Source organism: Eptatretus burgeri, chromosome 12 (assembly GCF_056783735.1).
Source record: "Eptatretus burgeri isolate ZD-2024b chromosome 12, Ebu_testis_v1, whole genome shotgun sequence".
NCBI lineage: Eukaryota > Metazoa > Chordata > Myxini > Myxiniformes > Myxinidae > Eptatretus > Eptatretus burgeri.
The window spans coordinates 73,184,362-73,201,861 of NC_140972.1; the positions used below are offsets into that span (position 1 = coordinate 73,184,362).

Here is a 17,500-nt window from a genome sequence, read left to right on the forward strand (position 1 = left end):
TCAGCTTGATGCCATGGAAACCAAGACCTTCAAGATGATTGGAATGTCCTGCACTCTGTTCTTGTGTATGGCAGCTTGGCTGCCGGGGAGCCATCATTTGCTGGAGCACGGCTGTGCCGCTGATGCTACCCCCTCTACCAGGACACTGGTGCTCATTTCGCTGACCTCGGAAGGATGACAGGCTGAGTCGACCCCACCTGGTGTGAATTCAGCAGCCAACGGGGCTCAAACTCAGGACCCTAGGATCGCAAGCCGGCCACCCTAACCACAAAGCCAACACCAGGCTTACGTATCCTACACTGAAGCTAAGTCTATGTGCCTATCACTTTGCCATCACCAACAGGTCGGTAGTCTCTCTGTCTTTTTCCTCCTCCTTTCTGGTCTTTCACCCTCTGCCCTCTCTGTGCTTTGTCCCCCCACGTATCTGCAAGGTGCATGTGGTTTAACAGCAGCCCCCTCCTCGTAAATCTCCAAAAATCCAGAATTAATGCTCATTTGTTCCTCTGTTTTTTTTCCCCCACCTGTGGAACCAACCTCCAGATTCTCTTCAACATCATTCTTCCCTCCAGGTCTTCAAGATAGTTGTTCACCACCATATCATATTGTCCTCCATCCAAAACCATGATCTTTTCTACACCTGTTAAACCACTCACACCCCTGACATTTTGCTTCTGTATCCAGCTTGTAGACCCCTTGCATCCTCCCCTACTCCTCATCATCACCCCCATCTCTTGCTTGTCCGTCTCTGTATATTTTCTTTGTCGACCCAACTCTTGGCATTTCCCCGTTCTCTGTCTGGTGTTGATTTTGTTATGTTGCGTCCTGATCCTTTCTGTGTTCTAGCTCTTCCATGAGCATTGACTCTGTATTATATTTTTAAAAAGAGCTCTCTGAAGAGTTAACTCCTGAAACGTCACATTCCCCTTGCTTCTCACGGTGGTTAGCATCCGTCCTGTTGATTTCATCCATTGTTATACCTGTTCACTGACGCATATCGACCCCAGCCTTCACCAACAAGACTAGTTTTCCATTCTAGATGAAACCGTTGGATTGATGTTTCCAGGCAATGTTGCATCACAAAGTGCTCCGTACCGATTGGATGGATGTTCAGCTGGATGTCCCCTCTGCCAGCGTTAGACGTTAAAGTTCCCACGCTGTGTTTCACAAAGAGTAGGTGAGTTATCACCGGCACCCTCAACAAATGACAAATCCCTACTTTCACCAACAGGGAGCACTGCATCGGCAGCACAGCCACTCCATGTGCTACAAATGAATACTTGAGTTTCATCAAAACTATTGGTTCACGAAAAAATATTTTCACGAAAAAAATAAGTGACCACTATATTCGTTATTGTTGTGTGTCTGTATGTATGTCTGTCTGTCTGTCTGTATGTCTGTCTGTCTGTCCCGAGCATAGCTCCGTGGGTTTTGATCCGATCCTGACAAAATTTTGGTGGGAGGTTTATATCATGATCTAGTTGGTTTTCCTGAGAATGGGCGTGGTGCGCCCCTTATGGGCGGAGACGCGCCCAAAAAACATGTGTTTTTAGGGGGTAGCCGATTTCAATTTGCATCTTCTCCGAGGGGGTTTGTCGAATCTGGCAGGGGTTTCAGTATTTCGTTAGCCCAATGGCACCTGCATAGCCCCACGGAGCTCGATTTTTCATTTTCGTCCCAAGGTCAAGGTCACAAGGTCACGAACTTAGAAAATTGTGAATTTTGACGTAAAAATCATACGACCGCCCAAACTTTGAGAGCTACGATGACAATATTTTTTATGCATAATCTTGAGGTCATTCCCCACCTAAAGTCTTGAAACCATTTTGCTCTATCTCGAACACCTTGCCCGTGGCATCCCCTTCCAGTTTGTTTTGACGCTAATTTCATCAAAGTATGGATAATCCGAGGAGTGCGAAATGCCATATAGCCTATATGATGTTATATTGTTCCTGGAATGTTCCAGAGGAAGTTTTGCACCAAAGGTCATAATCCTTGACCTTTGACCTTTAAAGGTCACAAGGGTCAAATTTTCAAAGTTGTAGGAATCGAACCGGGTTTTCCACCTTCTTCGACGAACTAACTCCAATAAGCTATAGCACGTATCCTGTTTCCTTATTTTAATGTCCACAACATTGTTTTGTGACCTTTAAAGGTTATGCAAAGGTCAATTTTTTAAAGTTGTTGAACGAAACTGGGTTTTCGACATTTTGCAGCTAATAACCCGTCACTCGTACCACATTATGTTGATCATTTTTAGAACTTGGTCAAAAATTATCACATTGTCTCATCCTTGACTTCTGAAACAATCTACATCGTCAAATACCGCTCGTGAACCATCGTCGTCTTCAGACTTGTATTATTTTAAGGTTGTTTTCACAGTGAAAAAGCAAACAAACAATAGCCAGAACAAAACCCTTTTTCATAACCCTGAAATATATATATATATATATATATATATATATATATATATATATATATATATATATATATATATATTGTTTTTTTTACTTATTGTCGATTTATTTATTTTTTTATTAAACTGATAGCTGAGAATGGTTAAATATTAATTGTGTACTCTGTAATTATCTCTGTTATTTGACGGTGGATGGAGGTCTGTCTTTCTGTCTGTGAGCATTTCTCAAAAAATTATGGACGGATTACGACGAAATTTGATGGTTTGGTGGGGTGTGTGACAAGGACGGAATTATTCGATTTTGGTGAAGATCCGAATCCGGATCCGGATATATACAACAATTTTTTGATCCTCGTGGAGGATCTCTAAGTCTTACTCACGTTGTTGTTCTTCATTTTCTTCTTGTGGACTTTTTTGTTTCACAGCCTACAGTTTTCATCGAAACTTCCTGAAACTTGGCATATATATGTAAAAATTACCCTGCGCAGACAGTAACCATCTCCGATTTTGAAAATTCCTCCGAGAAAAAAAGTTATGACGTCAAAATATCTCCGCTAATGAAAATCGCCTAAAAAATTACCTCCGAAACTAGGCAAGCTTTTTGAATTCTGTTTGCGGGAATCGAACAGGGCATTCGCAAAGATGAATTACCGCACACATGATACCTCACTATGACGTCATATCAATTTTTATGACATCATTCCTATTTTTTGACATTTTTTGTTTCACAACCCAGAGTTTTCATGGGATCTTCATGAAACTTGCCATGTATATGCAGAAAACCCACGTGCAGGCAGTAACCATCTCCGATTTTGGAAATTCTTCCTCGAAAAAAAGTTTACGCCATAATATCGCCGCTAATGGAAATCGCCTATACCATTATCTCCGAAACTGGGCAAGCTGTTTGAATTTTGTTTGTGGGAATCAAGCCGGGCATTAGCATAGATAATTTATCGCAAACCTGATACATCACAATGACGTCATCATGAAGAGGACGAGGATCTGAGCTCATTTGAGCTTGTTAACTGAGTCTTCACCATGGAGATGGGGCCAAAAATGATTTATGGCATCATATTTCAAAAAGTTGTGCACGGATTATGCCACAACTAGGTTGATGAGCTGGTTATGTGACAATAACAAGCAGATTCGATTTTGGTTCAGGTACGGATCCAGAACCGCCCTATCGGTGGGATACAAAACGTAAACTGTTCAGCCGAGCGGAGGTATGCACTCTTCCAAGTGCCCTTGTGGTTGTGTATGAAATGTTGGACATATTAGAAAAGGAGGAAAAGTAAAAGGTTCACAAGACAGTATAGATTCTTTATAACTTCTAAGCCAACTTCACAATACTTGGGGTACATATAGTGACATCCATACACATCGAGGAGACTGTTGATTCGTCCATTGTCTACAAACGCCCTTGTAATTTCAAATGTAATCGCATTGATGTCTTTTAAAAAATTTGTCCTATAAATTATGTGTCTACAAACCTCAGCATGAGCCTTAGGAACTATACGAAAGTAATTAAACGGGATTTTATGTTGCTAGGAAGGAGGGTGCTGCATCTCGGAGCACGTCGTCTTTTGAAAAGAGGTAAACAATGCCTGATACCACCGTCTGCATTAATTTTGATGACGTTCGGTAATACAAGTGCCTGGTTTGTGCTGATCCTCCTCATGCAATCTTCAACGCTGATCTCAGCCAAACCACAACAGCAGTGGACTGTTCCTTCACCTTCGTGATGCTGTAAATTAGGCAGAAGCCCTTCATTTTCATGTCCTCGTGGCCGAAATCGATAAATCCAGTGGCATTGCTGTGTATACTTCGTAATTGAAGTGTTTTAATCACATGCAGCTCTACATTCAATTCCATTTAAAGGGCTTGTAGTAGTGTGTTATTCAATTGTTCTTCGGAGTGGTTTATGGGAATTGGTGTGTGTGTGTGTGTGTGTGTGTGTGTGTGTGTGTGTGTGTGTGTGTGTGTGTGTGTGTGTGTGTGTGTGTGTGTGTGTGTGTGTGTGTGTGTGTGTGTGTGTGTGTGTGTGTGTGTGTGTGTGTGTGTTGTGAAACCATTTATTTTGATTTCAGTCTATAACAGCTCAACTAACGAAATTATAATCAGCATGTTGTTTTTGCTCACTTTGCTAAATGACTTTTCCTCCGGTGCAGTCTTCACCTCTCCGCTCTGTTAGGATTGAGCAAGTCGTTTCAGCACGAACCTCCCAAAATCCAGGCTGAAACGTTTGCACCTCAACTCTTTTGTTCCTCTTTTCTTCCGTCTGTGGAGTCGCTTTCCTTCGGCTGTTCGATCCTACTCTTCCAACCAGGGCTTCCAGTGAATGTTTCACTGCCATCTCTTGTCATCATCCCCCATCTCTAACGGTCATCTTCTCCACCCCCAGTAACCCTATCTAATCCAACCCTCTTACTTACAGGTTGTTATGTTTCCTTTCCTCCTTTTTCTCCTTCTTTTCCTCTTCGTTCATTCCTTTGCTTTTGTTTTTTTTTCCCTGACTTTGGCCTCATTCTCAGCAAGTTAGCTTTTTATCCACCAGCACCTTGCTCTTCCATGCACCTGGATTAGTAAAACGACATAAGCTGCATACGTGTTATTTGGATCTCGATATGCTGTGTTTTTGAATTTCCAAAGGACGTGAATTTGGTAAAGGCACTGGGTGTGGTTTGTTTGGGTAGAACTTGGAAAACTTCAGGTTCAGATCATTTCATTTTAAACTTTTATTGGGACAACCTTAATATTCAAGTGAGGACTCAAGGTGAAGAGAATGTTGAAACTTGGTCTGTCCAAATGGGGCTCTGGGGGGCAGGGAGAGGGGCAGGAGGGGATGAAGGAGGGGGAGAAAAGGAACACTACCCAGATAAAACAGATATTCTAAGGGGAGTGACTGCTGACAATTGGTGTGTCAGTTGTTGATCAAATGGTTTTAAAAAAAAAATTCTGTATTTGGACCTTCACGTCAACTCCAACTCAGATACTAATGTGCTCACCCAGCTTGCATTTTGATTGACGGTTACATTGTAGCACCATAAATTCACACTAAATTAATTTTCAATGATTGAAGAAGATAAATAAAAGTTGGAGTGAAATATTCATGTAGAGTGTGGTGAACTCACCGATCGATGTTGCCAAACCACATGTAACCTCTGGCTTTATCTCCAGAGAACATGACCAGCAAGTTTCCCTCCAACAGGAAAATGTATCCATTCAACGCAATGAGTCCTTCGACCCCCCCCCCTTTACCCATGCAACATCTTGACCTGTTCATGTTCAAGTCTGAACCCCCAAGCTCATGATGCAGGTGAACCCAGGTTCAAATCCCATATGTACGAGTAGTACCATGTTGACCTGTTCATTGTCTATTTACGTCCTTCATGTAATTCATGTAAAAGTACATTGATGTCTATTCATTGTCTTTGTCCTGCAGGTGGTACACATACTAGCTCCTCTATGACCTTTAGATCACTGAAGAAAAAAAAAGGAACACCCCCATCCTATAAAGACACCTACAGGCAATGGAACAAGCTCAAATGAGTATGGTTGAAGTCGAGCAAAGTACTTCAACAAGACAACTTTTATTGCTCTTGTCTTCTCTAAAATCTTCATCTTCACTGAATGTAGACAGCTAGCTCTCGTCTTCTGATTCAGCCTTTATGACTTGTGATGCATCATTCACAGAGAGCCTTGCTCGACACGTTTTCAGAAAACCTCTTAAAACCCACCACCGTATTGAAATCCCATATAGGTTATTTTTTTTTCCCACATGCTTTGGAATATTATGCTATTTTTGAAACTGAACTCGAAAGTGACCTATTTTTGTGGAACATCACCCTTTTTTAATCGTAGCATTTTGAATAATCAAACTACTTTGAGCCATAAAGCAACGCCCAACGATAAGCTGAAAATATCCTTCGACGTGGGAAGAAGCAAAACATTTTTTCCATTATTTAAATATTTATATTGAATTAAAAAGAATCTGCCGAAAATAAATATTACAACCTTCGTTGCTCCTAATGGTAATTATTTTACAGAAACTATTCTGGCAATAGTTTATGCAATAGTTGTGACGATAACTCATGGACATGTTGACAATGCATTGTTTCATTTAGGAGTCGGGCTTAAAAACAGACCTTTTCGTGATTACCATTAATGTGGGTACACGACTTTTTCAATCCCACCATTCAGCTGAAACACATTTGTTGGAGCCACTAAAGTGGCTTCGAACAGCTGTTCTCCACTTGTGTTTCTTCCACCCCAGCTGAAGCAAACAGCCCAGCATTGTGCCTGAAAAGAAGCACACCTGCACTGCCATCACACGCAATGATTGACTGCATGTTTATCTGATAGTTAGGTCGATCTCTTCAAAAAAAAAAAAAAAAAAAACCTGCACGGGTACCGTTTACCTCTTCGGCATCGGCGGACATCTCCAGGACTTATCAACAAAGGTTATCAGTCAAGTGTCATTGGCGGCTGCCTTGTAACATACAAATTGGGCCACAGTGGTGGGACAAGTGAGCAGGCCCTCTGCATATCCCCACAGCGACTTCACCGCCTCCTCAGACCCTTCAGCGAGGTCACCCACCCACAGTGTGGCACGCCCTTCCCCATGCAAGCCTCCGTGGGAAATTTTCACGGTCTAAATTGATGCGACGTTTGCCTTTCTTTCCACGACAAAGAGGGGGCGTGGTGCGGAACGGGTGAGTGTGAGGAAGGAGGAGGAAAAGAAGAAACTATTGCTTTGGACCTTCTCTTCCTGAGATACCGCAATGCTTTCTCCCTCGCCTGGTTCCCCTCTTCCCTCCCTGGCCTCTCTCAGTAGCACAAGCCACTCAGTACTTCAAGCCGCCTGTCACTGACTAACCTCGGACCACCCTGGAGATCCCTCTGCATTTTTTTTCTTTTAGAAAACTTTGCCCGGACACTGCACTTACCGCATCTCTGCGTTCCCTTTCCCAATTTCCACCACTCCAACACCTCCCCCTGTCCCCCTGCTTTTCATTTCATTTGCAACCTCCTTTCCTTCCACAAAGTCTGCACACTTTTCTCTCACTCAATACACTCATAAATAATCTCCTTGGCTACTGTATCAGTGAGTTTAATTGGACAATTGAGTGATATTCAGGGAAAATTGATTGAATGACTGCTTTGAAATACCTTTTAAAGACCATTCTGCTGCTAACCATCTCGTTGAAACTCTGGGTGTCATATTTTTGAAAACAGGAATACTGCTCAGAAAAACGAGACAGCTTGAAAAGTTTGTGATTGCAGTCATTTTAGCGTTTCAAGGGTTTCCAAAAGTTACCTTAACAGAAGTCAAAACTGGAGACCATTTCAGCCTTGAAAATGCAAGTGTGACTGTCTTATTATTTTGTATGTACTTGCAAGGGTAAATGCAAATACACTGCTCGCCAATTTGTTAAGGCCATTTGGGGATGGTCATTGGGACAAGGAAGGAGGGAGTTTGAGAGTTTCAAGCATTTTAGAAAAGTGAGGAGGGGGAGTCTGAGAGAGAGAGGTAGCTAAAGTAAGTCAGATAAAGGAACCGTCCCCTGTGAAAAAACCATCACTCAGTACGTGCAACACTGTCCACATTTGCCATTCCCAGTGCGGTGGCCAATAAAACCAACATGACCGAGGGCAAGTCGAACAAAGGCCTACTGCTGGTGGGTGCTCGGATACACAAAGGGGTTGACGTTCCCGCCGCAGCGGAGAGGAGGAGGCACGAGAATTCGGAGGAAATCATTGGTCAAAAGCAAGTCGAGGGAACGTCATCAGCTGCTGAGGGAACAGGTGAGCACTGACCTGCACATATGCTTGGGGAGCGCAGTCATGACGAGCAGAAAAAGTTTCTGTCTGTCCATATTTGCCATTCCCAGTGTGATGGCCAATAAAACCAAGATGGCTATCACATTAAGAATTTTAATATATTTTATAAAATCTCTAATACGGCACATCATTTCAATAAAATCAGTAGGGAACATCATTTAAGTTTTAAAAAATTAAACACACTGCACAGGTAGCATTAAACAGCAGAATCAACAATTGTTTTAACGACAGTATAGCGGAAGAGGAATGCTCATTTGAAAAGGAATACTTTTGGCAGTTAGATATGTCGCTTATCTATCTATGCACACGTTTTATGAGATATTACATTAGATTGTATTAAATATCGTTTGACCCAAATCAAAATATCTCATTATTTTAATAACCGCTTTATTTTCCTGAATATGATCCTCTTCATTGTGTTTGATCAGACACCGAGCAGTTGGTCATCAGTCGAGTTCCGATGAAGAAGCATGCAGGGCTGAAACAATTGGATGCTAAAAAGGACAATCTACTTGTTCCATAAAACTGTAAGCAAGTGTAAGAATATATATATATATATTTTTTAATGTGCCTTCTCATCGATATATATCTCAACACAAATGTTGGTTTAGCTCTATGAGATAATTATTACTCGACCACAAGCCTTGGTTTAGTCGGTCGGTCAGAAACATACAAATTAAACAACTCATTCGTTTTGACGAACCTCACTGACATTGTTGAAGACAGGAGGAGGGTTAGGAAGAAAAGTAAAACTGTAAATCATCTCAAAATGCAAAGCCCGTCTGCGTCTTCTTTGTACTTGAACTAAACTTGATGACAACAACAGCTAAAAAAAAAAGTACATTATTTTAATTATTTTTCTCCATTTTCTCATAATAAAGGTTTGTTGAAAATTTGATGACAATTGCTCAATTGGTAAAAGAGTTATGGCCTGGACACACACATACACACACACACACACACACACACACACACACACACACACACACACACACACACACACACACACACACACACACACACACACACACACACACACACACACACACACGTGATTGCAAAACCTGTCTCCTGCTTTGTGAGAATCGGGCTAGCTTGGCAACCTTTGGAGTAAAATATAATTTGTAATCATTATTTAACATACCTCAATCAAACGTCTTGTTGATTTAAGCAATTGTTCTACCTGTCTGCCAACGCAAATCGATGCCAGCCTTCACCAGCAAGACTAGTTGGTTATTCTGCATGTTTATCAGTTTGACAATCTTTGCATAACCGTGTGCGTTGGTCTTTGGGATGAAGTACATATGCTTGGCTTTCTTTTCATGTCTGGAATTAAAAATTTTTTTACCATTTTGGGATAAAAGAGTCGTTTCTCAACAGAGAAACAGCAAGTACGCTTGTAACATCAATGTGGTTTGAACTTTGAGCCAGGATGCATACGTTTATTGTATGACAATGCGCTTTGTCCTGAAGGTCAACGTACATGTGTGTTGTTTGGACAAGCTTTACTCTGTAATTTGGTCTTTGGGTTTTCGCTTTGTCATAATTAATGTTTGAATTTTTTTTTTGAACCATTTTTGTTTTGATAAAAGGACGATTCTTAGCAACGAAACACGCATCCTAAATTGAAGAATAAAATATTAGCTTGTACATTGCACATTTCTCCTGATGCACAAACTCCACCGGAAGCCTTGATGTGCTGCACCATACTCTTTACAGAGCGTAGGTGCTGCTGAAGCATTTTCTGGTGCTGGTTATGCTGACTGGTTTGCCATTGCCTTCCCAGCAGTCAGTCAGGACAGGAATTTGAAATTTGTTCAGGGTGCTGGCGATAATTTGCGAACTCTTCGTGAAAGAGTGGAATCTTTGATGACCACCAACTAATACCAGCAGAAGGGACCACCAGGTTTAACATCCATTTGATGAATGACACACAATGATGTATCACCATGCCTGCAAAGCCCCAGGGTGACAGCATAATTGTGTCGAGATTCAAACCCAGAAACCCAGGCGAGACAGAAACCCAGGCGAGACAGAAACCCAGGCGAGACAGAAACTCAGGCGAGACAGAAACCCAGGCGAGACAGAAACCCAGGCTGGACAGAAATCAAGGATAGACACTACTTTTTCAGGTTTTTGTGATTTCCCCCTCATCCTCTCCTCTTTTCGTATGTTGGTTGTCGACTAGTTTGGTCCTTTTCTGTTTCATTCCCACCTTCCCCTTCCTTTTCTTGCTGTGTTTCATTCGGCTTGTGTGCAGCTTGTTCACAAGCTCAGATGTAAATGTGCCTACTTCTAGGCTATCCTGACAGCCCACCAAGAGTCATAGATCATAGTAAAAAAAAAAAACTAAGACCGTACTTGGTAGAGCGCAAACCACCAGCAGGCTGAACAGTTTACGGTTTGTATCTACTGATAAGCCGGATCTGGATCTGGACATGAACCAAAATCTACTTTGCTTCTTCTTATCATCCACCGAGTTTTCTCGTAACTCATCCACAACTTTTTGAAATATCGTGTTATATATCTTTGTTGTCCCTATCGCCAAATGGTGAAGAATGACTTAGGCAATTAAAAAATTCTCGTATCCGGATCTGGATCTTCACCAAAATTTAATCAATTCTTGTCCACGAAATTTAGTCCGAATCCATCCACAAGTTTTTGATATATCTTGTTCACAAACAGACAGGCAGACAAACAGTCAATCAGACAGGTGTGAAAACATAACCTGTCCTCCACCCACCTTTGGTGGCAGAGGTAAAAATATTTCCACCAAATTGTCAAAAACGTAACATTGTGTACTGATTAGAAACATTATGTTCTGTTTAAACGTAACATTGTGTACTGATTAGAAACTGATTAGTACTCATTAGAGATTATCATAAATAAACTCTTCAGAAACTGAGTCCTTGTTGATGGCAGTGGAATAGCCAGTTGGAAATGCAACAATTAACCTTCTTTGACCTCCAAACCTTCACTTCAAGAGCTGATTAACTTTATCAACCAAGATAGTTATGTCTTCATTATCTTTCTGAAAAGCATTTATTAAAGTAGATAAGAGGTTATTGTGTATCTACGTTAATTGATTCTAAAATATTTGAGTGTATATTAAGTGATTTTAAAATGGTGTACGTGTGTATCATTACACGTGTGTGTGTGTGTGTGTGTGTGTGTGTGTGTGTGTGTGTGTGTGTGTGTGTGTGTATATATATATATATATATATATATATATATATATATATATATATATATATATATATATATATATATATATATATATATATATATATATATATATATATATATATATATATATATATACATATATATATATATATATAATAAACAAAGACCCATCTACATCTCTCACCTGTGAATGGAGGGAATAACCAATTAGCTCTCACCTGATCAATTAAACCCATATGGCTAGGATTATATCAACAAATCGACTCCTCCCATGCTCTTCCAGCTGAAGAAGCTGCATAAAGCAACCAGGAAAGGCTACCCAAGGTAAGCCCTTTTCTATTTCAAACCCTTTATAAAGACATTTATACAGAGTACACATATGAGAATTCCAATGCTACACACCCCCTCAGCTGGCGGGCCAGCTTCATCAGTTATTGGCGAATCATCAGCGACAGCGCTGACAGAAATGCAAACCAATGAGGCTCCCAAGCATGTACTTCGTGTAAACGTCAAAAGCAGTCAACATAGAAATGAAAAACGAAGATACCCCCACATCTTTCACCTGTTAATGGAAGGAAAATCAACTTGCTCTCACATAATCAATTAAACCCAGTTGGCTTGGATTTTATAAATAAATCGACTCCTCCCATGCTCTTCCAGAGGGGTAGCCTTTCATGGTTTGCTTTATGCAGTTCTTAGGTAGCCTTTCATGGTTGCTTTATACAGCTTCTTCGGCTGGAAGGGCATGGAAGGAGTCGATATATTTATACAATCATAGCCACATGGGTTTAATCGATTATGTGAGAGCCAATTGGTTATTCCCTCCATTTACAGGTGAGATATGGGTGGGTGTTCATTTTTCATACTATATATATATATATATATATATATATATATATATATATATATATATATATATATATATATATATATATATATATATATATATATATATATCTATCTTTCTAACCACTAACTGACTGACTCACTGAAGATACCTTCTGGGTGATGTAGAAAGCTGAAATTTTGCGTGCCGATGGACATCGAAGCCTATCACCCCAAGGAAAAATCACAAAACCATTGGAAAGCATCCGTAAATGAAAATGTAAATTAATGAAAATAAATAAATGAAAAATCAAATGCAGGTGAGCGACCAGAGACAATTGGGAAACACGGATGTTAATGCTTACAATGTGTAAGCATACCCTGATACTATGCATACATGTGTATGTGTGTATACATATATATATATATATATATATATATATATGTATATATATATGTACATATATATATACATATATGCACATATATATGTATATATACATATATGTACATATATATGTATATATATATATATATACATATATATATGTATATATATATATATATATATATATATATATATATATATATATATATATATATATATATATATATATATGCCTGGTGTTGGCTTAGTGGTTAGAGTGGTGGCTTGGGATCCCAGGGTCCTGAGTTCAAGCCCCGTTGGCTGCTGAATTAACACCAGGGGGTTGACTCAGCCTGTCATCCTTCCGAGGTTGGTGAAATGAGTACCAGTGTACTGGTCCCGGTGTATGCCCCGGTAAGAATAGGTGTACCATATCCCTGTGTGTCGTAAGAGGCGACCAGGGTTGGCGTCAGGAAGGGCATCCGGCCATAAAACATTGCCTCAAGAAAAAGCCCAACCCCTGCACAGCAGGGAAAAATGGCTGTAAAACGGTCATTATATATATATATATATATATATATATATATATATATATATATATATATATATATATATATATATATATATATATATATATATATATATATATATATATATATATATATCCTGCTGTTGGCGCAGTGGTTAGGGCAGCGGCTTGGGATCCAAAAGGTCCTGAGTTCAAGCCCCGTTGGGTCACTGAATTAATACACCAGGGGGTTGACTCAGCCTGTCATCCTTCCGAGGTCGGCGAAATGAGTACCAGTATACTGGGCCGGTGTATACCCCGGTTAAAATAGGTGTACCATATCCCTGTGTCGTAAGAGGCGACCAGGGTTGCGTCAGGAAGGGCATCCGGCGTAAAACATGTGCCAAATCACAATGCGGATCATACGGATAATCCGCTGTGGCGACCTCTAACGGGAGCAGCCGAAAGAAGAAAAAGAAGATATATATATATATATATATATATATATATATATATATATATATATATATATAAAATATACGAGGGGGGTATTCCCCATTGTCTCAGGTCACTCACCTGCATTTGATTTTTCATTTATTTATATTTTCATTTACGGATACTTTCCAATGGTTCTGTGATTTTTTTTCCTGGTGTACTGGCTTCGATGTCCATCAGCACACAAAATTATCATGCTTCCCCATTATCTCAGGTCGCTCACCGGCATTTTTTTCATTTTTTCGTTTTTTATGAAAAAAGATTTTCATTAATGGATGTCCGATGATTTTGTGTTTTTTTTTTTTTTTTTTTGTGGTGTACCGCCTTCGATGTCCTTTCGCAAAATTTCAGCTTTCTACATCACATGCAAGGTACCGATCTTTAATATCAGTGATTCAGTGAGACAGTCAGTAATTAGAAATGTGTGTGTGTGGTGGTGTGTGCGTGCGTGCGTGCGTGCGCGCGTGTGTGTGTCCCTGCTGATGAGAAACATCCCCATAACATGATGCTGCTTATAAATATCTATATTTATGTACATACATGCAGGGCCAATAGAAAGTCTACATCCCCTTTCAAAACTTTCACCTTTTGTTGCCTTCTTGGAGTTAAATTGCATCAAATCAGACTTTCCCCATCCTTATTTACACATCATAATGCACAACTTCCAAGTGAAAAACAATTTCTACAAATTCTAGAAAGTTAATTAAAAATACAAAACTAGAATATCTTTGTTGGATAAGTGTTCACCCCCCCCCTCCCACCATGAGTTAATACTGGGTCAAAGCACCTTTGACAGCAATCACAGCTGTGATTTTGTTGGGATAGTTCTCTGCCAACTTTGCACACCTTGATTGGGCAATATTTGCTATTTTTTCTGCACAAAAGTGTTCAAGCTTAGTCAAGTTGCATGGGGAACGTTGATGGACAGAAATCTTCAAGTCATGCTACAGATTTTCGATTGGATTTAGGTCAGGGCTCTGACTGAATAACTCAAGGACATTTATCTTTTTGTTCCTTAGCCACTCCATTGTAGCTTTGCTGTGTGCTTCGGGCCATTGTCATGCTGAAAGGTGAACTTCCGTCCCAATTTCAGCTTTCTTGCAGTGGGCAGCAAGTTTTCCTCACAGATTTTTCTGTATTTTGCTCCATCCATTTTCCCTTCAGCCTGACAAGTGCCCCAGTCCCTGCTGATGAGAAGCATCCCCATAACATGATGCTGCCAATAAAATACTGCCACCGCAATACTTCACAGTAGGGACGGTGTTCTTTGGGTGATGTGCTTTGTTGGGTTGCGCAAAATGTAACGCTTTGCATTTAGGCCAAAAAGTTCCATGTTGGTTTCGTCAGACCACAAAACTTTTTGCCACATGGCTTCAGAATCTCCAGAGTCATTTTTTGCATACCTCAAACGGGACTCAAGGTGGGCTTTTTTTTTTTTTAGTAATGCCTTCTTGCCACCCTACCATACAGGTCTGAGTTGTGGAGTACTTGGCATATTGTTGTCACATGCACACAGTGACCAGTCCTTGCCATAAAGGCCTGCAGCTCTTTCAAAGTTGCCATTGGCCTCTTGGTGGCCTCTCTGATCAGTCTCCTCCTTGCTTGGTCATCCAGTTTGGAGGGATGGCCTGATCTGGGAAGGGTCTTGGTGGTACCATACACCTTCCACTCCTTAATGATTGTCTTGACTGTGCTCCAAGGGATATTCAAGGCCTTTGAAATATTTTTATACCCATCCCCTGATCTGTGCCTCTCCACAACTTTATCCCAGAGGTCTTTTGAAAGCATCCTGGTGCTCATCATTGATTTTTTGCTGTGAAATGCACTACCCAGCAGAGGAAACCAACAGGAACAACTGATTTTATTCTGAAATAATCAGAATTTAACACAGGAGGACACCAATAACTTGGTGTGTGATTTTGAACTTGATTGGTTACACCTGAGCTAATTTACAATTGCTATTACAAGGCGGGATGGACACTTATCCAACCAAGATATTCACGTTTTGTATTTTTAATTAATTTTCTGAAATTTGAGGAATTTCTTTTTGACTTGGAAGTTGTGGGTTATGATGTGTAAATAAAGGTGGAAAATGTCTGATTAAATACAATTTGCTCCAGTCTATAAGGCAACAAAATGTGAAAAATTTGAAATGGGATGTAGACTTTCTTTAGGCACTGCATATGTATATGTATATGTGTGTATATATGTATATATATATATATATATATATATATATATATATATATATTATTATTATTATTATTATTATTAACCCAATCATGTGTCTCGCCCATAATTGGAGGGCATAACCAATCAGCTCTCACCTAATCAATTACCCCAAATGGCTAGGATTGTCAAATAAATTAACCCCCATGCTCTTCTGGTCAAAGAAAGCTGCATAAAGCAACCAAGAAAAGCTACACAAAGTTATCCCTTTGCTGTTTCAAACCATATCCGCGTTCCTCTCCAGCTGCAGACATTCACAAATAGCACATGCATGAGAATCCCAATGCTACATTCCCCCTCAGCTGATGCACTGGTTTCATTGCTAACTGTGATTTTTGTGGATACCAAATCTTATCTGGAAGCAGCATTTGCCATATGCCACATGGACACATTGTCTTTCACCCCACCACTCACAACCAGGAGGTATCACCATTTCCTTAAGCAGTTGGAAGTTCTTCAGATACAATTATTGAAGTTCACCGTGATAATCACCGTGATCATGCCATCATGACAACAAAGCCAGAAGGGTCTCGAGCAGTGCAAAGATGTCAAGGTCAAATGCTTCACCAAGCAGATGAAAAGTGAAGCAACCGACTAGTTTTGCCCTTATTGGGGCTTGTGAGGGCAACATATTGCTGTTCCATCCATTTCTTGACTTTGTCTTTTGGCTTATATACTGGGAAATGATACCCCTCCAACTGTGATTGGTTCGGATGCCAGATCGCAGGTAGTAGTCGGGAGTTCTACCAATATAATTATTGAAGGTCTCTGACCTGGACAAACATCGTATATTCTATTGTATGTGCTCATTGTGTATGTCTGCATCTGCAGAGGAATGCTGATCAGCTTCGTAAAGGAAAAGGGCTTCCCTTGTGTAGCTTTTCTTGGTAGCTTTTTTGCAGCTGTCTTTGGCTGGAAGGGCAGGGAGGTAATTATAAAGTCCAAGCCGATATGCATAATTATAATTGATTAGATGAGAGCTGATTGATTGTTCCCTCCAATTATGGTTGAGAGTCATGAATGGGCACTGCATATATATATATATATATATATATATATATATATATATATATATATATATATATATATATATATATATATCCATATATATATATATATATATATATATATATATATATATATATATATATATATATATATATATATATATCTTATTATATATATATATATATATATATATATATATATATCTTATTATATATATATATATATATATATATATATATATATATATATATATCTTATTATATATATATATATATATATATATATATATATATATATATATATATATCTTATTATATATATATATATATATATATATATATATATATATATGTATATAATATATATATATCTTATTATATATATGTATATAATATATATATATATATATATATATATATATATATATATATATATATATATATATATATATATATATATATATATATATATATATATATATATATATATATATATATATATATATATATATATATACATATATATATATATATATATATATATATATATATACATATATATATATATATATATTGTTGCGGATTCGCGCCCGCTGGCGTGCGGACGGCCACGTAACTCGAATCGGGGC

The 17,500-nt window shown here is 39.2% G+C and overlaps 1 protein-coding gene across 5 annotated transcripts in view; it reads left to right on the top strand.

Moving 5' to 3' along the window:
- LOC147015911 (uncharacterized) overlaps positions 1-17,500 on the top strand; it is a 215,507-nt gene that overhangs the window by 53,978 nt on the left and 144,029 nt on the right. For 3 of the 5 annotated variants that reach the window (XR_015049916.1, XR_015049915.1, XR_015049919.1), the window contains 2 exons: positions 8,034-8,218; positions 8,683-9,087. The exons of 1 other annotated variant lie outside the window; for it this stretch is intronic. Coding sequence is in view for 1 of the 4 variants with exons in the window: in XM_085848519.1 (XP_085704645.1) it covers positions 7,073-7,125; positions 8,034-8,218; positions 8,683-8,777 (333 nt within the window). In the remaining 3 variants the exon portion in view is untranslated. Of the gene's footprint in view, positions 1-6,851; positions 7,126-8,033; positions 8,219-8,682; positions 9,088-11,723; positions 11,767-17,500 lie in introns of those variants that run through there. One more of the 5 variants, XM_085848519.1, reaches the window with a different exon arrangement.